This window comes from Cavia porcellus, unplaced genomic scaffold (genome assembly GCF_034190915.1).
Source record: "Cavia porcellus strain 051 isolate PalLab524CR breed Dunkin Hartley unplaced genomic scaffold, mCavPor4.1 scaffold_40, whole genome shotgun sequence".
Lineage (NCBI taxonomy): Eukaryota > Metazoa > Chordata > Mammalia > Rodentia > Caviidae > Cavia > Cavia porcellus.
The window spans coordinates 6756036-6780894 of record NW_026947523.1 but is presented as its reverse complement, the minus strand read 5'-3'; the positions used below and the strand labels follow the sequence as shown (position 1 = coordinate 6780894).

At 54.7% G+C, this 24859-nt stretch overlaps 1 protein-coding gene across 4 annotated transcripts; it reads left to right on the top strand.

Moving 5' to 3' along the window:
• Positions 1-389: 389 nt before the first annotated feature.
• Septin3 (septin 3) lies at positions 390-24819 on the top strand. Of its 4 annotated transcripts, none has more exons than XM_023565353.2 (12): positions 390-613; positions 2121-3637; positions 9721-9912; positions 13491-13619; positions 14073-14154; positions 14471-14608; positions 15761-15878; positions 17102-17197; positions 19677-19773; positions 21111-21162; positions 21419-21512; positions 23593-24819. In XM_023565353.2, exons 2-12 carry the CDS (start codon positions 2140-2142, stop codon positions 23656-23658), a joined length of 2562 nt encoding a protein of 853 aa, XP_023421121.2. In that variant the 5' UTR covers positions 390-613; positions 2121-2139; the 3' UTR covers positions 23659-24819. The 4 variants fall into 4 exon arrangements, with proteins under 4 accessions (XP_023421121.2, XP_063099870.1, XP_023421122.2 ...); XM_063243800.1 differs by having other exon boundaries at positions 398-613; positions 19674-19773; positions 21879-24819; XM_023565354.2 differs by having other exon boundaries at positions 407-613; positions 19674-19773.
• The last annotated feature ends 40 nt before the right edge of the window (positions 24820-24859 follow it).

Here is a 24859-nt window from a genome sequence, read left to right as displayed (position 1 = left end):
ATATAGGGTTTAGCTGGTGTGAGCTGAGGCTCAGGAGATGGCCATTTCAGGGGACACAGCCAAGCTCCAGGAATTCCAGCTTGCTTGAGGATATGGATAAGATGGGCAGAGGGTCACAGAGCCCAGCAGGGCATGGGGGGCTGCAGAGGGACAGCAGGAGTGAGGCTGTCCTGGGGACAGCCAGAGGGACAGCATTTTTGGAGTGTCACTGTTTTAAGTGGGGCATCTTGCCCAGGGCTGTTCCATGAAACATAGTACATCTGGGGTCGGGGGCAGCTGGGCCCCGCCCTCCCTTGGCCCTGAGTTCAGAGCAGCTCAGCCTGGCTGATGTGAGGCTCCCTTGACCCTTTAGGATTCCAGAGGCTCAGAGCAGCCATTCACGGACACCCACTCCGAGGCGAGGCTCCTCCTGCCCAGGGCCTAGCCCAGCTGCTGGGATGTGGCTGGAGGGACAGGTTCTGGGCCTGAGCACTGTAGCCTGGAGGCTGAGCAGGAGCCCTGCAAGGCAAAGGACAATGTAGTCCCTGACCATCACCATGGCCAGTCTCTGGGTGCAGAGGTGAGGGCTCCAGCCTCCCAGAGCAGGAACCATCAGCCTGGTCTTCTGATCAAGGTAGGTGTGTGTGTGTGTGTGTGTGTGTGTGTGTGTGTGTGTATGCACATGTGTGTGTGTGCAGGAATAGGACGTGGGGGTTCACGGCGATGAGGACTCACAGATCTCAGCCGTGCTGTTTGGGGGCTGCTGTCTGGCTGTGGGTAGAGGGCAGGCTCCTGTGGTTCAGTGCACAGTATGTGCTGGGTTCATGGGTTTAGAATCACAGGGCAGGAAGGCAGAGAGGCAAGGACCTGCCAGGCGGGAGGGGATGGAGGCCTGAGCAGTCCTGGATGCTGGAGGCTGATAAGGGGCTGAAGGTACCGCTTGAGCCCTGGTGGGGACCCTCCTGCTCTGCTACCCTCTCTGTCCCTACTTCAGACCTTAGAGAGCTGGCTAGAGAATCGCTCCCTTCTCCCATGAGCCCCTTACATTGAGAACGAACCCCTCTGGGCAGCATCGCAGAGGATAAGTTCTAGGGAGCCCAGGGGAAGCACAAGCCAGCTCTCTGGAAGCCCCGGAGCGCACCTCAGGGATGGACAATCATCTCCCTGACCATGTCCCGCCCACCTCACTTCCCACCTCCAGGGCTTTCTCCAGCCCTGCCCCACCCATTCACGTCCCTAAGTCTCCTTGTCTTTTCTCCCCCTTGGATCTCTGTGTCACACTGCCTGAGTGACCATTCCCGCGACCAGGCCATCCTGCAGGGCCACGCATCTTTGCCCTGGCCTGCACCCCTAGGCACAGCCTCGGCTACTTGGGTTGGATTCGCAGGAGGCTCCTGCAGCCACGCTTTCTGGCCCCGGGGTGGCAGCTGAAATTGTCCTGCGCCAGTCCTGCCTTCCTCAGCTGACATAGAGCTGGCTCTTGCTTAATTCTCAATGTTTACTGCAGCAGAGCTCCGCCCACCTCCCTGCCTGGTGTCCGGGGAATGGCAGTCTCACCAAGGCCAGGGGCTGGGGCTTTTTTACGGGACAGGTGTCCTCCTGTAAACACCCATGCCTTCTCCACTTCCCAAGCCCTCTTCTCCAGGTCTCCTCCCTGCTCTGTCTCTGATCCCATCCCCACACCAGGTCAGTGCGAGACCCCTTCCTGGTTTGTTTGGGGGCTCTAGCCCCAGGCCCTGTTCTCAAGCCAAGTGGTCAACTCCTGGCCTCTGACCCCAGAGACTCTGGGAACCCAGAACCTTTCTACCCCTTCCAGAAGAGAGGCAGCTAGGATATTAATAGCCACATCCCCCTCAGGGTCCCTTAATATGTGTGTCACCTCTAGGGGGTTGTCCTCAGCAAGGGGTCTACTCTCAGGCCCCAGCCAGGGGGAGAGGTAAGCCCCACAGCTGCATTATCTTATGGAGGGGCAACTGGTTCCCTAGCTGTGCCCACAGCCGCCCTGTGGCAGCTGGCTGGCCGTGCGGGCATGGCTGCGTAGTCTGTAGCAGGCAGGAAGATAAACATGATAGTCCCTTCTGACCAGCAGTGTCAGCTGAGACCTCTGCTGTTGGACATCTTTCTTTCCTGTGGTCCCTCAGGGCAAGCCCACCAGCCTGGATGGAATACAGCTTGGCCCCTCCAGAGATGCAGCCCCACGGAGCCCCAGGTCCTGGAGCCTCCTTCTCTCGCAGCCACATACCGGGGCGCCCTACCCACCCTTCTCGGTTCCCTGGAGGGGTGTCTCCCCTCATTCCTGTCCTCAGGAAGACGGTCCGTCTGGATGCCTTCCCTCAAAGCCACATCCAGACTTCTGGTCGATCAGGCCTGAGATCGAGGGCCCGGAGCAAGTCCCCACAGGACACCGGCATCAGCCCGGTGGCTCCACGGAGCTCCATGCCTGCCAACAGCCTTGTGCCCAGGAAGCTCAGCTCCATTTCCTTAACGATCCGTCAGAACAGTCACATGCGGTCCCTGGACCCCCCAGCATCTCACTGGGAAGAGCTTCCCAGCCTGGGCAGAGAGGCTGGCATCCACGGAGGAGGGGGACCGTCTGCTCCGAGTTCACCACCTCTGCCCCTGAGGCCAGAGAGCAGGGTCCACTCTGAAGGCCCAGGGAACCCAGGGCTGAGCACACCCAGCAGGACAGCCATGGTGGAGAAGCCCGTGGTGGGCTCGTACCTGGCCTTACCTTTTCAGTCTCGGCTAATCCTGAGTTCACCAAGCCCCACTGGACCGGCCCCTGTGGGGCAAGGGCACACCCGAGCTTCTCCAGGAAGAGGTAAGTCCCGGGCCAGGGCCATTCCTAGACCCCGACTATGTCCCCAAAGGGCCACTCCTGTTATGAATTTGTCTGCTGTGCACGCAACAAGGCCAGACATAACCAGACACTTAACTGCAATGGCCACCAAAGGACCTAGCTTGGCCACCAATTTGGCCACAACAGACACATCCACACTGGACACAGGCACAAAGTTCTCTGCTCTGGATACCAAGTGGGGCTCAGCCACGGACATATCTACAGCAGGTACAGCTAAGTCAGGCAAAGTCAAGAACTGGGCTGCTGCGGGCACAGATAAGTGTGACACAGCCGTGAATTTGGCTGCAGCAGAGACAACGAAGCCACGCAAGGTTTTGAATTTGGCAGCAACAGAACCAGATGAGCTGGGCAAATACATGGTTACAGCAGACACAGCCCAGCCAGAAGTGACCACAGAAGGCTCAGCAAAGCCAGATATGACCACAAGGAGCACAGCCACAGCTGTGGCAATACCAGATCCATTCAAGTCAGACACCACCAGTGTGGACCCAGCTATGGTTTTGGTGCCAGCAAATACAGCCGAGCTGGGCCCAGCTATGGATTCTCCTGCTTTGGACAGAAGCGGGTTCAGAACAGCAGTGGGTGCAGTTGTGCTGGTCACACCAGACTCCACCAATGGGGAGACCAAGCCAGACAGTGTTCATGACCTGACCAAACCAGACACTGCTGTCTACTCACTGATACCAAACAGAGGCACAGACACAGCCCAGGACCATGCCACGGAGGAGGGTGCCACAGTACAGGCTGCCACCATAGAGGCTGCCACAGAGTTTTCCACCCTGACTGAAGAAGGCAAAGGTAAATGTAAGAACCTGGGGCTGCTGGAGGCGGTGGGAGGCGTGAGAATGTGGGGATGGGTGGTGCCTGGATAGGTAGGCAAAGGAAGGGAGGCGTCTAAATCCAGAACTGGATGAAGGAGGTGGGGGAAAGGGAACAAGGGTTGAGGGGCCAAAGATAGGGTGTGCAGCTTCCAGCTAAAAGTCACGCTGAGGGAAGCTGCCGGAAGGAAGGTTTATGGGGGTGACCTGTGGAGCAGCAATCGTGCCGAGTCCTCTCTGGAGCGTCTCCTCTGGATATTCTTTGTTCCCTAAAGAGCTTCTAATAGTCAGGTGATTACTAGGTAAGTCCAACTCTAAAAGCAGACTTCCTGTGTGAAAGTACAGACTAGGGCTTCAGTAAGTGCTGATTTGCCTAATAGTAGTTGCCACTGCAAAAGCAAAATGTTGGCTTTGGAGGAGACCTAAATCCATTCACAATCAGCCTTTTATGAAGCTCTCTGTTGCTTAGAAGGTTCCTTATCTGCAAGTCTGTTTCTTGACTTCCCGCCCGAGTCCTGAACAGTAGCTTTGAGACTCAGGTATGTGGAAGTCCTACTCAGCATCATAAACACAAGGGTCAGAAGGTCCCCAATCATCACAGAGAGGCCGGGTCATGCCTATCGCCCCACCAAAGCTGGCTGGTGGCAGTAGACTGATTGGAACCCAGACCTTGGAATCCTACTTTGGGCAGCCTCATTTCCAACATTTCAATGGCTTGGAGGTTCTGGGTCAGGAGAGAGGCTGGAAAGCATGCAGGCCAGGGCCTAAATTGTGTCCTTGGCTTGTCAGCCCCCTGGTCATCCTCAGCCTGGGGACCTCCATGTCGGCCTCGTCCTAGTCTTTGATCCTCCCTGTGTGACCTGAGCTCTCATCTTCCCAGCCCTCTCCCCTTCCAGCCAGTGCCTGCTGGACTCTTCCTCAACTGGTCCTGTCCTCAGGACCTCCCTCAGCGGCAGGCACTGCCCACCCTTCATCCTTGGCTTAGAGGCCGAGTGTCCTCCTCTTCTTCACGTTCTTTCTCCCACATCCCATCCAGGCTGTATGTTTGCTGGCAGCACTTGGGCTTAGCATGTTACTTTCCTGTGAATTCAGCTCTTAACCCTGGTGTCCAAGGCCACGCTTCTGCCGCCTCTTTGCTGGGGCCTTGTGCTGGGTCTCCTCCATGCCAGCTGGCCCAGGAGCTCTGGCACCATGCAGCTCTGGCCTCCTCCGGAACCCTTGTCCCTGCAGCCACCTCTGCGAAGAGCTCTTCTTCCCACCTCTCTCTCTGCCTTTCTACCTCGGTCGTCATCCCCTCCAGGAAGTCTTCCAGACCCCACTCCTCCCCGAGGTATCCACTTGTGTGCGCCTCCTGCAGGCTCTGTCCAGCTTCATTTTCCTCACCAGACCCAGAACTTGGGAGGGCAGGTATGGTTACCCTCAGCCCTGTACCTCCAGGGCCTGGAAATACGCTGATCATTTACGTTGATGGAATGCCTGAAAGATTTTTCGGACTGGTAAATTGAGGCTCAGGGACACTCCTAACGAGCCCAAGGTTATAAGCTCATTATTCTGGAGCTGGGCCTGGAACCCGGGCCCCGGGCCCAGAACCGAGTTCAGCCGGCGTAATATCCCAGCCACCGTGTGACTCAACGCGGGCTTGGTCACCCGCAGCTGCCATGGTCCTGGCGCCCCCAGCCGGGTCCCAGCCTACAGAATAAGAGGCTGGGGGGCAGGATCGCGACTGAGGGGAGACGCAGCCGGGCACCCGGAGCGCGCGGGGAAGGGGAGGGGCCCGGCCGGGCGGGCGCGCGGTCACGTGGTGCGGGTGGCGGCGGCGGCGGTGGCGGCGGCGGCGGTGGCGGCGGCGGCAGAGGCGGCTTCGGTGCGCGCGGGTAGGGGCGGCGCGGCGCCGGGCGAGCCGAGGCGAGGTCTCGGGCGGGCGCGGGGCGCAGGGGGCGGCGCGGGCCAGGCGGGGGCCGGAGAGCGCGGAGGGGCGAGGTCCGGCTGTAGGGGCCGTTTGGCCCGGAGGAGCCTGCGCCCCGCTCAGCCTTGCAGCCCCGCGCCCTGAGCATCTCCCGGCGGCAGAGCGGAGACAAAGGAGGATTCATGTCCAAAGGTAGGGCGCCCAGCCCGGGGAGTCTGCGGTCCCCCAACCGCGGCCGGGGTTGGGGGGTGCCACCAGCGGGAGGGCGCTGCGCCGAGGAGCCCACGCGCGGTGACATATGCACGGGCACGCATGCACGGTGGCAGACACCTCAGCACTGACGGCCCTAGAAGAAGGCGCACACAGGAACGCGGGGTTCCAGATGCTCGTAGAAAGCCCCATGCTGGAGCACCCCAAAACACGCGTTTGCACGCGCAGGAACCAAGGCCACCTACTGCCCGTGCCTGGCTGACACATCAGCCTGCTTCCCCACAGGGACAGCCACCAGCTGGTGGTCTCCAAGGGAACTCGCTGACCTCCTGAGGACTGGAGGCGGGGCCCTCCGGGGCCCTTTGCTCCTGAGGATGGGGAAGGGCAAATGCATGTGTTGTGCTTCCTTTTCCAAGCGCCCCGGGGCTGGAGCTGAGGTGGCCTAGGATTTCCTCTCCCGGTGAGGCTGATGAGAACCTTTTGGCTTAGGAGACCCCTAGTTTGGGAGAGAGGGAAAAGGGGGCCAACAATTAACAGAGGAGGCAAGTGCTGTGCTGGAGAGGTCCCCACTTCCTACAGCCACCTTCCCAATAGAGGGGTGGGGTCTCTGGGCTGGACAAAGACAAAGCCATCCCTTTGCCTATGCGAGAAAGTACCAGCATCCCTGCTTGCCCTGGGGATGAAGGGTGCTGTTCCTGTGGGCCCAGTGCTATGTCAGGAAGACAGTGCCTGTCCCTGGGCCACCAGTGGGCCAAATGGCACCTGGCAGGGATCTGCAGACTGATCCTCTCCTCTCCAGGGGCCCCGGGGGAGCGTGAGCATTGGAGGGGCCCTAAGCACCATGAAGCCTGTGCAGCTGCATCTTCCTGTCTCCCCCACCCTGAGCTCTTCCCACCCTTGGGGAGCCCCCTCCACTACCAGTTGCAGGCAAGGAGGAGCTCTGCATCCCTTAACCATGGTCCACACCACATCCATTTGCTGGCTGGGGGTCAGCTGCTGTGTGGAGGCAGCATGTAAGGGCGGAGACAGGTGTTAGCTTGAAGTGACACCTGCCTTTCGGTGTGGGGCTTGCATCCATTTATCATTCATGGGCGAGTGCCTGGAGTGTGTTAGGGACAAGGGCCCCAGAGACCAATGAGCCATAGCCCCTGCCCCCAAAGAAGGCTGGGAATCCGCAGGTATTCAGCGCCAGGTGATTCACACCCGTGATTGTATTAGAACCGGCACAGCCACCCAGCAGGGCACAGACTGTCCTCACTTTTCTGAGAAGAAAACTGTGGCTCGCAGTGGTCACCCAGTCTGGACTCGAGCCTGGTGTCAGGATGGAGGATGGAGCCACAGAGTCCTACTCCAGAACAGCATCTGTTTTGTGCCCTGGAGGTCTTGGTGTACTTGTTAGATTCCCTAAACAGACAGTGGCCCTGGGGGAAGGGGCAGTGACCTTGTTTGAGATATAGAATTATCCTTGGTGTTTAGTGCAGGCGTGGCTAGATGAGGCTTGCATTTGACAGCATATAAAATGGCCCGAACAGGGTGAAATGATTGAACGAGTCTGGTCGGCGCCAGGGGACCAAGACCTCACAGAAGAGGGACATCCACACCAGATGGGAGTGCAGCCAGGAGCTAGCAGGGGTGGCGCTGGGCGGGGCAGGGCGCAGGGTCTTCTAGCTCAGCGTGTGCACAGTGGCCCACGGCATGTGTGCAGTATGTCTGGTTTATCAGTGGCTGTGAGCCTGTGACTGGCTTGTGATTGGCACGTGGTTGGCATGTGTCTGAGAGGCTGGCTTGCCAGGAGGTACTCTCTGTGTGATGCATACTATGGGTGCTAATATGTGTTCATTAAAAGAATAAACAAGATCTGCCCATAGCTTGTCTCCCAACAGGCCTCCCGTAGCCCCTAGAAACTGGGTGGGAGTCTGACAGGCCTCTCTCTCAATCGTGGTCTGTCTTTTGGGACAGTACTTTCTCTAGATGCTGCAGGTGGCAGGCCAGGACTGGGCAGGCCATGATGAAGACACATGCTTTATAAGGACACGTTCCCCCAATACGAGGCTTAACTTTCCAGGCCTGTAGAGTAGGGTTAAGATGGCCCCCAGCCCCAGGTGGGTGTGCTTCACTGTACAGGTTGTAGAGACCAAGTGGGCTCAGCTGAGAGCAATGGGAGGCCCAGGCTGTGTGAGAAGCTGGCCAGGGGAAGTGGGGCACGGGCCCTCGGCGCAGGTGGGGGCCGGGAGCCACGTGTGAGCGGAGGAGCAGGCCAGGCTGCTGAGAGTCAGCTGCCGCAGGGCTGAGCCAATCTTGCTGCCCTCTGGAGCCGCCTGGCTGGCAACAGCTTCCTGGGAATCAAGGAGGAACCCCACCAGGCCCTGGGGGAGGGCCCGAGGCTTTGTCAGATTTGGCTGTACCTGAGAGTGACAGGGGACAGAGGGTCTTGCCAGTACCAGTGGAAGGACCAGGTGGCGGGTATATAAGAGCAGATTCCTGTCGAGTTTGGGGGTTGGGAAGCTGGAGCCTCCGTCCCCTCTCCCTCCTGCCCATCTGCTGCTCCATCAGGCCGAGACCTCCCTGCGAGGCTGAGACTCTGCAGGGTGGTGAACCATGAGAGTCTCTCAAAGGGGAAGAAAGACAAGCCCAGGAGCCTGGAGGCCGATCACTGTGCTTGTGAAGTTAGCCTCTGGGGCCCGCCACTTCCACAAGAGCTGCCACTTTGCCTCCCCTCCAGATAAGCCTGGAGACTTGGAAGGGCCCCAGTCAAGAAGGTCTGGGCTGTGAGGTGCCACGCTCGGTGCTTCTGGGCGTCGTGTCCCAGGTGGCGCCCACTGCAGCCTTAATCAGAGTTTGACCGAGCCACAGAGCAGGAAGCCAGCTCCCAGAGATTAGGTGGGCTGCCCGAATCACCTGCTCACCTGTTTTATGGATGGTGAGTCGGAGTCGCTCTGTTGTAGAACCTATGCTAGTGGCAGTGTCCTGTTGAGGGCCCGCAGATCTCTCCAGAGCTGAGAGACTTTGGCCGTTCCTTGCCAAGTCTTCCCCTGCTCTTTCCTCAGCCTCCCCGTGCATCCTCTGCCGAGCATCCCCCCTCTGCGTCATCTTAGGCAAGTGACCACCCTCCCTGGGGTCTCTTCTCCTCCCTACTCATCCCACAGACTCAAACTATGGGCTCCGCCGGTGTTTGGGATGCCTCTGGGTGTAGACACCCTAGTTTGCCGCTCATGGGGCAGAGGGGACGCTGAGGTGTGAGGCAGGAGTGAAGCTCTCTGCAGAGAAGGGCAGCCCCGTGTGCTTCCGAGAGACACAGCAGTGGCAGCTGGTGGCGGTCCGTAGACATGAGACCCAGGATCCCAAAGCATCTTTGCCCTTTACCTGGCAAGGCTGGACTTGGGTCTGAATGACCCCTCACGTTTCTTAGACCAGCGGTTCTCCACCAGGGTGGTGTTGCCCCTGGGGACATTTGGTGCTGTCTAGAGATGTTTTTGTCATAACCGGAGGGCCGATGGCATCTGGGAGAGAACAGGGTGCCAGGAAGCATCCTACAGGACAGTCCCCCATAAGAAAGAATCATCTGAATGTCAGCAGCGCTGAGGTGGAGAGGCCCTGGCATTAGACACAGACACAGTGCTTTGGAGCGCGCGCGTGGCCAGCAGCTGGAGAACCTGCTAAGGTGCCCATCTTGCATCTGGCACGCTGTGTGTTCTCAAGCAAGTGTTTTCATCTCTGGGCCTGTCTCTTCATCTATGGGACAAGGGAACAGCCTGGGTCACATTAAAATCTCTTCTAGTTCCAACTCTGTGGAGTATTCCGTGTTGGGGGGAAAAATACTGTGGCTTCCATGTGACCTCTCCTGTCCTCCTGTTTCCTCCCCCTCCCCCCTTCACCCTCCCCCTTCGCCCCCCCGCCCCCCTCCTCCCTTCTTCACTTTCCTCTCCCCCTCCCCCCTGACTCTGCAGGGCTCCCCGAGACCAGGACGGACGCAGCCATGTCAGAGCTGGTGCCTGAGCCCAGGCCTAAACCGGCAGTGCCCATGAAGCCCGTTAGCATCAACTCCAACCTGCTGGGCTACATTGGCATCGACACCATCATCGAGCAGATGCGGAAGAAGACCATGAAGACCGGTTTCGACTTCAACATCATGGTCGTGGGTACGGAAGGCCGTGGGGTCACTGGTGCGCCTGGGGGACTGGTGGTGCCAAGGGTCCCAGTTCTTTCCCCAGAAGGACCTCAGCCATGGCTTCTCTAGGATGAGCTCTTTTAGGAAGATTTGCCATGCTGATCACAAAGGCCTGACCCTCTTCTGTCCTCAGGGCTAGCTGACCCAGGGAGTGGGGGCTTTGAGTGGGTGGCCAGTCTGGCTCCACCTCCAGCCAGAGGTAGATGGGTAGCTTCTTCACCATTCTGATCTCGCTTTCAGGTTTGTGGCAAGGGAGAATCAGCAGGGTCCTTCCCTACCTCCAAGAGCAGGGGAAGAATTGGGTGAAAGGTGGCTTTATGTCCAATCCTTTGTGATACTTTAAAACTCTGACACCAGGTGTGGTGGGACATGCTTGTAATCCCAGTGCTCTGGGAGGCTGAGGCAGGAGGATTGCAAGCTTAAACTCAGCCTGGGCAATTTAGCAATTTAACAAGAGCCTGTCTCAAAATGAAAAATAAAAAAAGGGTTGGGAGGGAGGTCAGTGCCAAGGCCCTGGGTTCAGTCCCCAGTACTGAGGGTGGAGGGCGGAAGGAAGAGAATCATCAGGGATTTGGGCGTTAAGAGCTATCACTGGGGGCTGGGAATTTAGCTCAGCGGCATAAGCGCCTGCATGGCAAGCGGGAGGTCATGAGTTTGATCCCCAGTACTAGAAGAAAAAGCTATCACTGGGTCACAGAATGCAACAGGGACCTCTGGCAGACCTCAGTGGGATTCAGTGTGCACAGGGAGCTGGGCACCCTTTCTTTCCTCTTCCTCCAGCTGAAGGAGTCATCGAGTCTGTCGCCTTGCCCTTCTAAATGCCTCCAAGTCCGCTCACTTCTCTTCACACCTGCTGCCACCACCTGAGGCTGCTAGACTTCTCCCCAGTGCCTCAGTGCTGCTCTGAGGCCAACCTGCAGCGGGATGAGGAGCTTGGGCAGAGCGTGACTCACCCGGCACCTGTTGCTATGAGAAAAGCCAGCGGGGCTAGGCAGGGCGCTCAGTGGCACCCGGAGTTTATTTACCTTCTGGTGCAAAACTCTTAGCATGGCTGGGTGTGCATGTGTGTAATCCCAGCACTCGGGAGGCTGAGGCAGGAGAATTGTTGTGAGTTTGAGGCCAGCCTGGGCTACATAGCAAGACCCTGTCTCCAAAACAAAACAAAACAAAAAACTGCTACCATGAGAATGAGTAGGAAACCGTGGACCCTCACAGCTGGGCCACAAGAAACATCTGGAGTGGCACTGGCCCTCCTGTTTCTTGCTCCCCTGTAATCAGTTATCCACTGAGTGCCTGAGTAATCTTCCCAACCTGCGGAACTCCTCAAGTCTCCCTTCCCACATGAGACCCTCTGGTAACTGTCCTTTAACCTCAAGGCGAGTTGAGACCCCTCCTGGTGCCACCTCTCAACTCCTCCCTTCCCACCATGAGTCCAGAACTCTCTCTTTCCTGCACATGGACAGTTCTCGACTCCCCACACACTCCTACCCAGATCTAGAACTCCCTGCTCCTCACGGCTCCCGGAAAGTCATCTTTCTGCTTTCAGCTTAGTTGTTGCTGTTTCCTAGAAGTCTTCCGTGAACTAGGAGAGACTGGGTTGCATTTCCTTTGCAAGGCTGATACAACCAGCCCCTGCGGTTAGCTCTTCTGTGGGTTTATTGTAACATCGTGACTGCTTATGTGTTTTGGCCTCCTTTGCTCCAAACAGCCCCTTGACCATGCAATGAGTCTGAGTCCAGACATACACAGGAACATCACTGGACCCTACCCCCAGGACAGCACTTGGCACTCGAGAATAAGTGAACAATGCCCTTAGAAAACATTCCAGACCAAGAGGGGCAGGTGCAGGTTGAGTCCCTGTTATGTAAGATGCTTGGGCCCACAGGTCTGATTTAGGATTGTTTTAGTTTTTTTGAACTATTTCCATAGATTCGACTGGTTGAAAAAACCCCTAATCTGGCCAGGTGTGGTGGCACATTCCTGTAATCCCAGCACTTGGGGGGCTGAGGCAAGAGGACTGCTGTGAGTTTGAGGCCAGCCTGAACTGCATAGTAAAACCCTATTTTTAAAAAATCCAAGGGGCTGGGGATTTAGCTCAGCAGCATAAGCACCTGCCTTGCAAGCAGGCAGTTGTGAGTTTAATCCCCGGTACCGATAAAAAGGAAAAAGACCAAAAAAAAAAAAAAAAATCCAGGTGTGGTGGCTCATGTCTGTAATCTCAGCACTTGGGGAGGCTGAGGCAGGAGGATTGTTTCGAGTTTGAGACCAGCCTAGGCTACAGAGTGAGCTCAAAGCCAGCCTGAACTGCATAGTGAGACCCTGTCTCAAAAGACAAAAACAAAAAAGAAAAAAAGGGAAAAAATCCCTAATCTGAAAACCTGAAATCCTTCAAAATTCAAAATGTTTTTGAGCAGCCTGTCAGCACTTGAAAAGGTTCCAGTGCTGGAGTATTTTGGATTTCTAATTTTTAGATGAGAGGTGCTCAACCTGCACAAGCCGCGTGGACTGCTTCTCCCCCAGGCGTGCCCGTGGCGGATGCACTGGTCAGATGCACTGTCCAGCACTGAGCACAGAGAGCGTTTAGTTGCATGGGTCTCTGTGAGCTGGGCAGCTTTCCTCCATCCCGTCTCATCTGGTTCCCACCCCTTCGCCTTCCTGTCGTAAAGAGGCTGAGACCTTGCGGGGCACGGGTGACAGTGAAAAGGCATTGGGACAGACACTACAGGCTGGGTCTCAAACCCTAGGCTCCTGCCCCCCAGCCTGACCTTTCTGCTAGAGCAGCACCGTGTGGCCCTCACTGTCCCTGCGATTCCTCCGGAAGCCCAGTCAGACAGCAGGTTTGAGTCCTGGGTCCGGGGAGCGATACTCCCTGCACATATCCGGGCACCTCAGCTGCAGCTTCTTGGAAGTTCATGTGCCCACCAGGCTGCTCAGGTGACACAGGTAACGCAGGGAGCCGGAGGGAAGGAGGCAGAGCAGGTGCTGTGGGCCTGTCTGCCTGGCTTCCCGGTCTCCCCATGGTGTCCCCGCCGGCCTGTACCGAACAGGACACTGGTGCATAATTACCGCAAGTGCTCTACTAGAGTAGGTATGAGGTCCACGTCCCTGGCGTCGTATTTACCTGTTATGTTGCCCTGTGCACATTTTATGTTACAAGAGGATTAAACGCTCTGGGGCCTTCTCAGCTGGAGCTAAACATAGCTGTGCTGCGGGACTCAGGGCTGGGGGAGAGATGAATTCTGTGAACAGATGGGAAAGTGCATAGGCACTGTGACGCAGTCTCAGAATGCAACGTGATTTTCTTCTTTCTTTGAGTGTTAGGAAAGACGGGCAACCTAAGCAAAAAGCCAAGCCAGATAAAAAATGCTACCTTAGGTAAAGACAGAGGTGAGCAGGGAGCGGGGCCCACTGCCTGCTCTCTGCTCAGCCCCTCGCTCCATCACGGGAGGATCACAGCCCTGGAAGTCTATAGGTTCATGTGAGAGCCGTGAGGCTCAGGAGGTGGACACGGGGTCTTCTGCCTTGTCTTCCTCGTCCTCCCCGCTGCAGGCCAGAGTGGACTGGGCAAGTCAACACTGGTCAACACACTCTTCAAATCCCAAGTGAGCCGGAAAGCCTCCAGCTGGAACCGGGAGGAGAAGATCCCCAAAACGGTGGAGATCAAAGCTATTGGGCATGGTGAGGACCAGCCGGGGCGGGGGGCGCCGTGGGCTTTGTGTAGAGATGGGACCTGGGCAGAGATAGGGAAAGGATTGAGGTTTATTGGGGAATAAGACACAGGGGAGGCAACCTTGAGACAGTAGAATTCAGCGTCAAAGTCCACGAAGTGAACTCCTTAGACTGCTGGTCCCAGAAGAAGTGGATAGGACAGAAAAAAAGTGGGGGTTGATCCGGGTGAGATGGCACGGGTAGATTTAGGCAGAAACAGAAGAAGGGAGGGTATTCTGGGAGCCAGGAGCAGCACAAGCAAAAAAGGTATTGAGGTGGAGAAGACCTCAAACTCCCCTTTTCCAGTCGCTGGTCCTGGAGAAGAGGAAAGCCTCGGTGTCCCTGGCCAGCGGGCTGCAGGGCACCTGAAGTCCCCTGGAGGGGGACACCTCTTCTTGGACACCTTTTCCATTCCTCCCACAGTGATTGAGGAAGGTGGCGTCAAAATGAAGCTGACCGTCATCGACACCCCAGGGTTTGGAGACCAGATCAACAATGAAAACTGGTATGTGTCTGCCCCTGAGGTTTTCACCCTAAACACTTTCCACAAGAGGCAAACGGATTCATTCATGCTGAGAGTGGTCTGCGTCCTCCATGCTCTGCTGGTCCCCAGAACCCAGGCCAAGGCTGGGTCCCAGGAACCTCTACCTTTGCTAACTGTCCTTGGAAATCAGTCCTGGAGGGTGGGGTAAGGGAGACACAGCCTTGGGTGTCCTAGATCCACGTGGTGAGGTAGGGCATGGAGTGGGCACAGGGGTTGTGACCTGATCATGCTTAAGATGAGCTTTGACATCATGTCCTGATGCATCCCCACCCCTCAGTTGGGAGCCCATCGAGAAATACATCAATGAACAGTATGAAAAGTTCTTGAAGGAGGAGGTGAACATCGCCAGGAAGAAGCGCATCCCTGACACGCGTGTCCACTGCTGCCTCTACTTCATCTCCCCCACTGGACACTCGTATGTACCAACCCCTCCCCTGCCGCTGGGTGTGACTCTGGTTTGTGTCACCTGTCGCCTGTTCTGGATTGGATAATCAATACCTGTTCTCAGCTGGGGAGGGCCGGGTGGACCAGCATATAGTCCTGCCCATGGCTGTGGGATGCCCTAGATGTCCCACGAGGAAGCCTGACTTTTTTCCAGGAGGGGAAAGCTGGCCATCGTCGCCCCTGTCTTGCCCACTAGGGTCCCAGCACAGCACAGGGTACCGGCAGAGAGGACCTCATTTGTCCAATGGGTACCTGCTTTTGAACACGGCTAGTGGTTTGTGGGGGAAGCAAGGAGGACGAAACAGGGAGGGAGAGGCTGTGGGGTTGGGACTGTGGCTGGGCATGAGGGCCAGGGGCGTGGAGTTGAGGCTGAGACGGCAGGAGGTGCTGAGAGCTTGAGTAGCAGGTGAGCCCCACACTGGGTGGGTAGGTGGGCACAGGCAGAGGTGTCTCCAGCTGCCATCCTGCACCTCGGGGTGTGTTCATGAGTCAATGAACTGATGGAGGGCCAAACCCACCAGCTGGGTCCTGCAGGACTAAGGGGGCTGGTAAGGGGCCTGTCAAGAAGTACAGTCCTAGCTGGGCATGATGGTCCGTGCCTGTGATCCCAGTGATGGGGAGGCTGAGGCAGGAGGATTCTGTCTGGGCCCAGTCTGGGCAGTTTGGCAAGACCTTGTCTCAAAATAATCAAAAGCTTAGGGATTTAGCTCAACAGATTCAATCCCCAGTGCTGTGAAAAACAAAACCAAAAGCAAAAAAATAATCCGAGTGATGCATACAAATAGCTGTAGCACAAGTGTAGACAGGGACGCCATCCAGAGAGGTTCCCAGGACAGAGATCCCATAGGTCAGGAAAGGTGGCACAAAGGGGTTAGGCCTGAGGAGGGCTTAACAAGAGGCAGGACTCGCACAGGTGGGGAAGAAGAAAGGGGCGAGGGGCCGTGTGGGTGGAAGGCCCGGGGACCTCTGCAGGCAGTGAGGCAGTGGGTGAGCCAGCAGTGCAGCCTCGAGGGCTCGGCCAGACCCAGCCCCATCCTCTCCCAAAGGCGTGCTGGGGCGGCAGTGGCGGAGGCCCAAGGGGACACACGGGTGGCTCTGACAGCCCGCCTTCTCTGGGCCCCAGCTTGCGACCCCTGGACCTCGAGTTCATGAAACACCTCAGCAAGGTGGTGAACATCATCCCGGTCATCGCCAAGGCTGACACCATGACCCTGGAGGAGAAGTCCGAGTTCAAGCAGAGGGTGAGGAGCCCCTTCCACTCATCCCCGTCTCCAGCACTCATTATTACCCCCCACACACTGCACTCCCTCCCTGAGCTCCACTTGGGAGGCTGAGCTGGTGGCTCTGGTAACCAGGGACCAAAGGGAAGAGAGGGAAGAGCCTGCCTACAGGCTGCCCTGTTCCCTGCCCTCCCCACCTGCCTGCCACAACCACTGAATACACCAGTCATCATGAACATGCGGTGACTCAAACTTTACGTCATGTAAAGGACTAGACTTATTAATTAACCACAAGCCTTGTTGACTGTCATGTCTGTTGGAGTAGCCCAGTGGTGGACGTTCATTGGGCTGGGGAGGGAGGACCTGAGAAACGTAGACAGTTGCTGCCTTTAAGAAACTTGCCTTGGTGCCTGCCTGGTAAGTGCAAGGTCATGAGTTTGATTCCTGGTACCAAAAAAGAAACACCCTGGGCACGGTGGCACATGCCTGTAATCTTGGCACTTGGGAGCCTGAAACGGGAGGGTTGCTGTGAGTTTGAGGCCAGCTTGGATTGTACAGCAAGACCCTGTCTCAAAAACAAACAAACAAACAAAAACAGAGCCAGAGATATAGTTCAGTGGCACAGGGTGGCATCCTTATAATCCCAGCACTCTAGGGGTCAGGAGGAATTGCAAGTTCCAGCCCAGCCTGGACAGCGTGGTGACAGTGAGACCCTGTCATGAGCTGAGGATGTAACTCAGTACAAAGGCTCTGTGTTCAATTCCTAATACAAAACAGAAAAGTAAGACTTCAGACAACAGTGACAAGTCCTGGACGGCACCCTGGAGGAGGCGAGCCTTTAGCCATGCTTGAAAGAAGGCCGCAGGAGGGCTTGGGCCGGGGGCCTCATCTCTTTTCCTTGCAAAGAGGAACATAGCACCCAGGCCACCAGCACTGCCCAGTGGCATCTGCACTCAGCTGCCACTTGTTCAAATCCTACAACCTGACCTGCGCATCCTGTGCAGGGACTGGGGGCCCCTCCTCTCCAATCGGGGTGTGTAGCTGTGGACAGCAGGGTCTTCCTGCTGCCCAAGGCCTCTCAGGGTTGAGACGACTCTGGATCATCAAAGGCCAGGCTCAGCTCTCTGACTTCAGCTTCCATGCACACGTGCATACTTGTGCACATGCGTGTACATGCAGTCATACACACTGCTTTGTCTTCTGCCATGATGCCTGATGACCTTGCCTCCCTTTCCTGCCTCTAGGTTCGAAAGGAGCTTGAGGTAAATGGCATTGAATTCTACCCCCAGAAGGAGTTTGATGAGGATCTGGAGGACAAGACTGAGAACGACAAAATCAGGGTAAGTGTCTGGGACTCTGTGCACTGCACAGATGTCCCCTTGACCCCTTGGTGCCCTGGGCTGTGTCTCGTGTGCCCCTCCTGGGTTTCCACTTGCTTCTCCATCTCTGTATCCCTGTGCTGCCGTGGCAGGTCTCCCTGAACCTGAAAAGCCCAAGTTCCTCTCCATCCCCAGATCCCAGGAAAGCACCCTCTTCCCCCATGGGGCCTGGCAGAGTCCAAGTGTGTGGGGGGATAGGGTACCAGGCAGGAGAAGCATCAGGTTGATGCCCAAGGGAATCTGTGCTCTAGTCAGACCCTGCCTCAGTTTCCCTTTCTATGAAATGCAAAAGTTAAGACCATGTGATTGGCTTACAGGCTATTTTTCCCCCAGAACAGTGATGGCAAACCTTTTAGAGCTTTCAATGATAGCAGCCAACTGCAGCATTGGTGCCCTGGGTGTGCGACCACTGCCTTAGAAGAACACTTCTAAGAAAACGAGATTGCCATGGCAGATGCCTGTAGTCCCAGCTACTTGGGAGACCGAGGCAGGAAGATCCCTTGAGCGCAAGAGTTTGAGGCCAGCCTGGTCAGTATAACGTAGATGTCTAAGCAAACAAAGCAAAAATCCAAAAACTAAAACACAAACAACAGACAAACCTCAGAGGACCAACACGATGCATAGAAAGAGTTGCTTCGGCTGTGTGACATGGCCCAGCGCCCCGTCTTCCAGTGGCCACTGGAATGCCTGCTGGGAATGTGAAGGTCCAGGGAATCTGGCTTAAAAAGCAGCCTGAGATTTCTGGGTCCCTTTCAGTTCTAAACTTCTACAATTCTGTAATTCTTCACATCAGAAGCCCGAAATTTAGTCTGGGCTCTTAGAATAACCCCCGGTAACCTTGCTGCATCTCGATTTCCCTCTTCATCAAGAGTGGATAATCTAGAGATGTCCCCTGGCCCCAGGGGCTGTTGATGATGGAGGATGGTTTGGGGACCCTTTAAGGAACCATGCAGCTCAGATTCCTCACATGCACAGTTCCCAGTTGGCTAATCCAGAGGAGGCGGAGGTCAGGCAGTGATCCAGGGATGGGGAGTGGCTGGGCCTACAGATGGCCGCTTCTCTAGCTGCCTGTTGTGTGGCCCACCTCCTAACAGGCCCCAGACCAGACTGGGTCAGGTCTGATATAGTTGGGATAGGGAGTTAGTTTTAGTTAATTAAAAAAGTCCATTGAAATGGAGGGAATCATTTTTTTAAAGTGATGTATACAAATCTTCCCTGTTTAAAAGTAAACATTTTATGAAGTTAAAAACATGTACTTTATGTTCATATAGAGCCAAGGCCTCTGAGGATAAGTTCACTCTTTTTTATTATTTTTGTTGCACACTGGGGAGGGAGCCCAGGATCTTGCCAGAACTAAGCAAGCATTCTACTGCTGAGCTGCCTCCCAGCCCAAAGCACACTCCTGCCCCCTGTTTTTTTGTTTGTTTTTTGTTTTTTGTCAGGGCCTTTGGACTGAGCTACATCGTCAGGTCTTTTTAATTCTAATTTTGAGTCAAGTTCTTGCTAGGCTGAGTTACCTAGGCTGGGCTCAAATTTGTGATCTTTTTGCTTCAGGCGCTCAGAATGTTGAGATCACAGGTGGGCGCCACCATCCCTGGCTGCAGAATCCACTCTAAATGCCAACGCTCAGTGTTACCCGGTTTTTATGAAGGGTTTGACTTAATTGTGAGAGACACAAACTCCACACACATATGTCTTCAGCTTGTATGATACAGTTATTGGCTGCATAGTGACGTCCCTGTTATTAAAGGACCGTACACAACAGTGGCCCCACACGGTTGTAACACGTAGTGATGTCACCATCTTAGCTGGTGTAAGCGTCGTGCATACTGCGATGTTTGCATGACACAGTTGCCTGGTGGCACGTTCCTCAGAACTTACCTCTGTCATTAAGAACACATGATTAGCTCATTTATCCAGTGCCAATCATAAGTACACATCAGGCAGAAACATACGGGAACAAGCAGCTGGCACTTGGCTGGCATATAGTCTGCCTGCTGGAGCAGGAGGCCTAGCGCTCCGAGTTTGGTAGACGTGGGCATCTGCCAGTAGCTTTCCCGGGAGACAGGGTCACATGACAGTCACGTAGCAGTGTTGCTTGGGTGGGCTTTGTCACAAGAGGCTCTGTCTGCTGGCTGCCTTACACAGTTGTTCCAAAGGTTTCAAACAGCGAATGTACAAAGGAAGGAAAATTGACAGCCAAGGTCAACCAGCCAGGCGGTGGTGCATTTAGGGTTGAACCCAGGACCCCCGACTCCCAGCCCAGTGCTCGTTTCAAAGGACAGAGTCTTGCTCTTGCCATCAGTAGTATCTCTCAGTGAACATCAGAAACGTAGGGCTCAGGGCTGGACATCCAGGACTCTTTCCGCCCTGCCCTTGGACCTGCAGGTCCTAGGAAGATGCATGTGTGTCCGGTTTGTGTTTCTGCCCCATCCAGCAGGAGAGCATGCCTTTTGCTGTGGTGGGAAGTGACAAGGAGTACCAAGTGAACGGCAAGAGGGTCCTCGGCAGAAAAACCCCCTGGGGCATCATCGAAGGTGAGTCAGTGCGTCTTCTGGGAGAACTGGCTGTTGATCCATTATCCAGCAAGCGTTTGTGAAGCATCTATAAAGCAAGCCACTGTCCTAGGATATGCGATATATGATGAGCGTCAGCCAGCTTCTGCCTGTCGGGAGCCGGCAGTGTGATTCAGAAGCTGATACTGGAGGGCCCAAAGCAATGAGAGACCTATGTGCACCTGACCAGGTGGCTCTGAGTTGTGTCCAAGGAGTTCAAAACCGGGAGGGATTGATGGCTGGAAAGCTGGAGAAAGGTTTTCATGTTAAGGGAGATGTGTGAGGGGATGGTTTGTATTCATTATGAATGGATGTGACTTGGACAGGGTCAGAATGACTGAAAATTTCCGAAGAATCACTTCAGTAGTCTCATTCAATATGATTACCCAGCAAAAGCAGCAGGGCAGGCCCTCCTCTCCTCAGGATATAAGCCGCTGAGACCTCCGGTTTTAGGTTAAGTGCTTTGCCACATAACTCGGCGTGGGTGGGTGTGGGTGTGCTGCTGGCGATCAAACCCAACCTCTTGCATGTGCTATGTAAGGACTCACACACATAACTTATAAATGGTGAAACCTGGATTGCAGACGGATATTTTGATTCCCAAACCAAAGCTCATTATCTTGAATGCTTCTGGTTTTCCTGTGACTCATTGTAGGTTTTTATTTTTTGTGGCTCAGCTTCCCACCCATTGTTGGAATTTTTAAAATAGCACGTTCTTATCATTTACCTTGATTTGGAATTATTTGTGAGACTTGTACAGTCCTTGTGAGATCAGAAGGACACGTCTAAATCTTCCTGCCCCTGCAAGTGGTTTGTCAATATTGGGTGCTCCATTTATGGTTTTGATTTTGGTATTGGGGATCAAACCATCTTGCTAGGCAAGTGCTCTACCACTGGGCTACATCCCCAGCCCTCTCCTTCTGTGCTGAGTTGGATTTATCATGTAGGCCGGGACCTTTTAAAGATGCTCTAGTTGGTATCTTCTCTGTGTTACTTTTTCTTTCAATCTTATTATAAGTTCCAGATAGGAGCTGTAGTTCAGGCTTTGGCAAGTTTCTTAGACTCACTGTGTGTTAGTTTTCTCTTCTGTAAAATGGGAACAATAATAATCCTTATTAGCTATTACTCCCCAGAAGTTAGACCAGTATTATACCCACGGTAGCTGTGTAATATTTGTTCAGTTAATAAAATTCAGTGGAGTAAGCAAGGCCCTGGAAGCGTGACCTGTCTCGTGTCCTCTTTGAGTGCTTCTGTGAGCCAAACACAAATTTACAGAAGTTGCATTAATAAAATGACCACCTGTTTTCTTTTGTTTATAGTGGAAAACCTCAACCACTGTGAGTTTGCTCTACTTCGAGATTTTGTTATCAGGTAAGATGTCCCTCTTCCCCTTGCCTGGACGGCAGGTTTTAATCACTGGGGTCCAGCGCCAGCTATGCAGATTCCTGGACCTCTGGGTCTTTGACAGAACTTTTGGCCCAGTTCTAGCTCCTGTCCCAGAACAAAAGAGCCTGTAGAAGTCAGTTGATCCCGTCCATTGAAGTGATGTTAGCCTCTGAGGCGGGTCACCTCTTCCCCTTCCTGCTCCTAATTTTATCCCTCTCTTTTCTCGTCTCGTGTCCTTCAGGACTCACCTCCAGGACCTCAAGGAAGTGACACACAACATCCACTATGAGACTTACAGGGCCAAGCGGCTCAATGACAATGGAGGCCTCCCTCCGGTGAGCGTGGACACAGAGGAAAGTCACGACAGTAACCCGTGATGGCCCCTCTCTGTGTCATCACACATACCGCCTCTCCACACACACGCATCCCAGACGCCACCTCCAGCCACCTCCTTCCCTTCAGCTCTGTCCCGCGGGGCTGTCTGGTATTGTGGAACATCTCGTCTACATTGTGTGCATGTGTTTGTGCATATGAGGTGTGTGCAGGCATGCGTGTGTGTGTGAGAGAGGGTGGGAGGGAGAGAGCGTGCCTGTGTGTGAGTGTGCAGGGGTGAGGTATTCTCATTACTCTCCCTGTAAAGTCCCTTGTAAGTCTGGTCCCTCCATGACTGTCCACTATCTGTCTCCTTTCTTGTGTCCCAGAACAGGACTTCACTCTCAGAACCAGGAGGCGGGGGAGGTTTTATTTAAAAATGGAGCAGGTGAGCTGCAGGGGCAGGCAACTCTTTCTCACCTCTCACCCCCTGCACAAACCGGGGCTGCAGAGATTCTCGAGGACAGGTGGCTGAGCTGGACATGGATCGGGGCAGGAGCTCAGAACGCCTCCCTGTAATTCAGGAACCTGGGCTAAGGCTCTGGCTTCTCTGGAGCGAGAAAAGGAGGCTCCCGCAGAAAGAATAAAGAATCAGTGCTCTGACCTTTGGGTTTTGTCAGGCTCCCTGTCCAAAAGCTACCACCTGTCCCTGTTCAGATGGATGCTTTCTGTGCTCACCCTGCCTCTGTGTCCTGCCCTCAATTCTTTCCTTTCCCTCCCTGTCTCACGTGTCCCTTTTCCCTTCCCTGTTGCCTATTTCTGACATCTTTCACATCCTTTTAGACGAATCTTTTTAGCTTGATTTCCAGTCTACTTTCAAAAAATGACTTTACCCTAACTTTAAAATCACAATGAAAAGCCCGGGCTAGTGCAAACTGAGATTACAAGAGAAATCAGTGTCATCGATAACAGGAAAGACAGTTTCTGATAGCTGAGGACTGAAATCGGCCCTGGTCAGCCAGGGCCAAGATGCCACAGCGTGTTCTGCACTTCCCTGGCTCCCTCCAGCTGGACAGCCTTCCAAGTGGAGGGACAGCTTTGAAGAAGTACCAGAAACTATGATATTTGTCAGAGGGTTGGCTTCAGGGACAAACCTTAGGTCACACCTGCGTCTTCTCAGACTTCTCTGTTCAGCTGGCGTCTCTGAGGCTCTCCTGGTCTCATCCATATTCGACTCCCTCTTCTCTTGTTCTCTTTTCTGCTGAAGCGAATTCCATTTATGTCTGTCTGTCTGTCTGTCTGTCCATCTCTGCTTTCCCCCATTTTTCCCTCCTGGCTCCTGTAGACATTCCCAGTGATACCCACAGTCATACATTTAGCCTTTTCTTGCCTTTCCTGTAAGCCCCCTATTTATTAATGCATATATTTCCCTTGGTTATAGTACAGATATTACTCTTTCTCCTCTAACCTGTAGTAGGATTGCTGAAATTCGGACCTGGGGAAACGATAGCCTTAGGAAAGAGAAAAGGTGAAGTGACACTGTTTACAGAACCTCCTCCAACCTCCGAGCCCAACTCCTGGTCCAACCTAACTGGTCCTCTCTGAATGCCAGCATTTATAATCCCAGACCTTTATCACTCAGGTGCTAGGAAAAAAAAGATTTAAAGCCCAAGATGGAGTAGACCAGGAGAAAGAGGAGGGGTGATTGGATCACCAGTGTCCCCAGTCATGTAGCCTTAGTCTTTCCTGAAGGCTGGTTGACCAATCCTGACCTTACCCTCCCTCACCCCCAAAGTCACGCCAGGGTGGGCACCTGTTGGGCCAGAGCGGCAGGAGTGTTGGAGCACAGAGCTCACTGGCTTTGGTGGGAGGCCTCCCGGCTCCCACAGCAAGTGGTCCCATATGGAGGCGTGGGCCATGGCCCCCGGGGCCAGCAAGGGAAGACTGAGGGGTGAGGGTGGTGGGTGTTGAGAGGCTGAGCAGGAGAGGGGTGCTTGGCACCCCTAAATCATGTTCCCAGCCTGCCTGGAGAAGCTGTTTTGATGTGACTGCTGCCAGCTGCTGGTCTGCGCACCCTCACCCGTTCTCACCCCTCCCCTGCAGGGAGAAGGCCTCCTGGGCACTGTCCTTCCACCCGTGCCAGCCACCCCCTGCCCCTCTGCTGAATGAAGGCCATTTCAAGCTGCTTCTCCCTCCATTCCTCTCAGCTGTTATTGCTGCAGAGCCGGGCCCCTCTTAGTGCCGGGCTGTTCCGCCACCCTGTGCGGGTGGGAGAGGCCAGCTGCCTCCTCCCCCAGCCAAATCACCCCTCCTGTCCTGAGGAGCAGAGTTCTCACCAGCCTGCACTGCCCTGCCTCACCCCGCCCATCGTCTGTGGCAACCAGCCCCACCCCATCCATAGGGACAAAAAACTCACCGAGAGCTGCTTCTGCCCTTGCCAACCCATACCAGCTACTTGTAACCATCTCCAAGGGGAATGATGTTACTACCCATTCATCTGCATGAGCTACTCTTGGCTTCCTTCAAGGGTCAAAAAAGCAACTTTGCTGCTTGTCACAGTCACTGAAGTCAGCTGTGTGAGCTCTGGCGCAGGACAAGGCTGGGGAGCAAGGGCTAGGATCACTTTTTAAAGAATCGCCACGGGAGGCTGGAACTTACCCACCCTACCCCATAATGCAGCCACTTAGCAAAAGTGGTTTTCCCAAGGAGAGATTCCTAGGGTTGACTTCCTCCTTATCCCCCAAATAAGATGATAAACTAAACACACATCCACAATCCCAGAAACTTACAAGCTATACACTGTAGGAAGAAAAACAGCACCCTCCTGTTCACTTAGCAATAAGAGGGATCTTTCCCCACCTACTTCCACTGTCCGAATCTCCTGTCCCTCACCCTGTTAATGTGAGTAATGAATTAGCCTGGCCACAGCTGGTCGCTGTAGGCTAATGGAAGATACCTAACAGAGGGCAAAGTCCCCATCAGATGCATGAATGTTTGCGAATGTTGCGGCCACTGCCCACCCCCCCCCCACCGTGTCTTTCTAGAATCTCTTTGCCCACTGTACCCCATCTCCACCCGGACACAACTTGCTCAAAGGCTGGTGACTTGTGGGCCATTCATCTGTAACTAAGACCTGATGGAACAAGAGGCCCAAGCCTAGGGGATGCAAGAACGACCCATTTCTTAAATGTTACCAGTCCCAGCCAAACTTTTGGTGATAGTCTGGCTCAATTTCCTAATTGAAAACAAGCCACCAGACACTCAAACCGGTTGTGTAATGTTGCTAGACTTTCTGTGTTGTACAACTAAACATTGCTGTTTGAACGATAACTGCCTGGCCTGTGTCATCTTTGTGCCCCTTGCTCTCTGG

Coding starts and splice junctions, on each gene's coding strand:
- Septin3 (XM_023565354.2), top strand. CDS start 2,140: ATGGAATACAGCTTGGCCCCTCCAGAGATGCAGCCCCACGGAGCCCCA. Junction 14,155..14,470: donor CAGATCAACAATGAAAACTG/GTATGTGTCTGC, acceptor CCCACCCCTCAG/TTGGGAGCCCATCGAGAAAT. Junction 14,609..15,760: donor ATCTCCCCCACTGGACACTC/GTATGTACCAAC, acceptor TCTGGGCCCCAG/CTTGCGACCCCTGGACCTCG.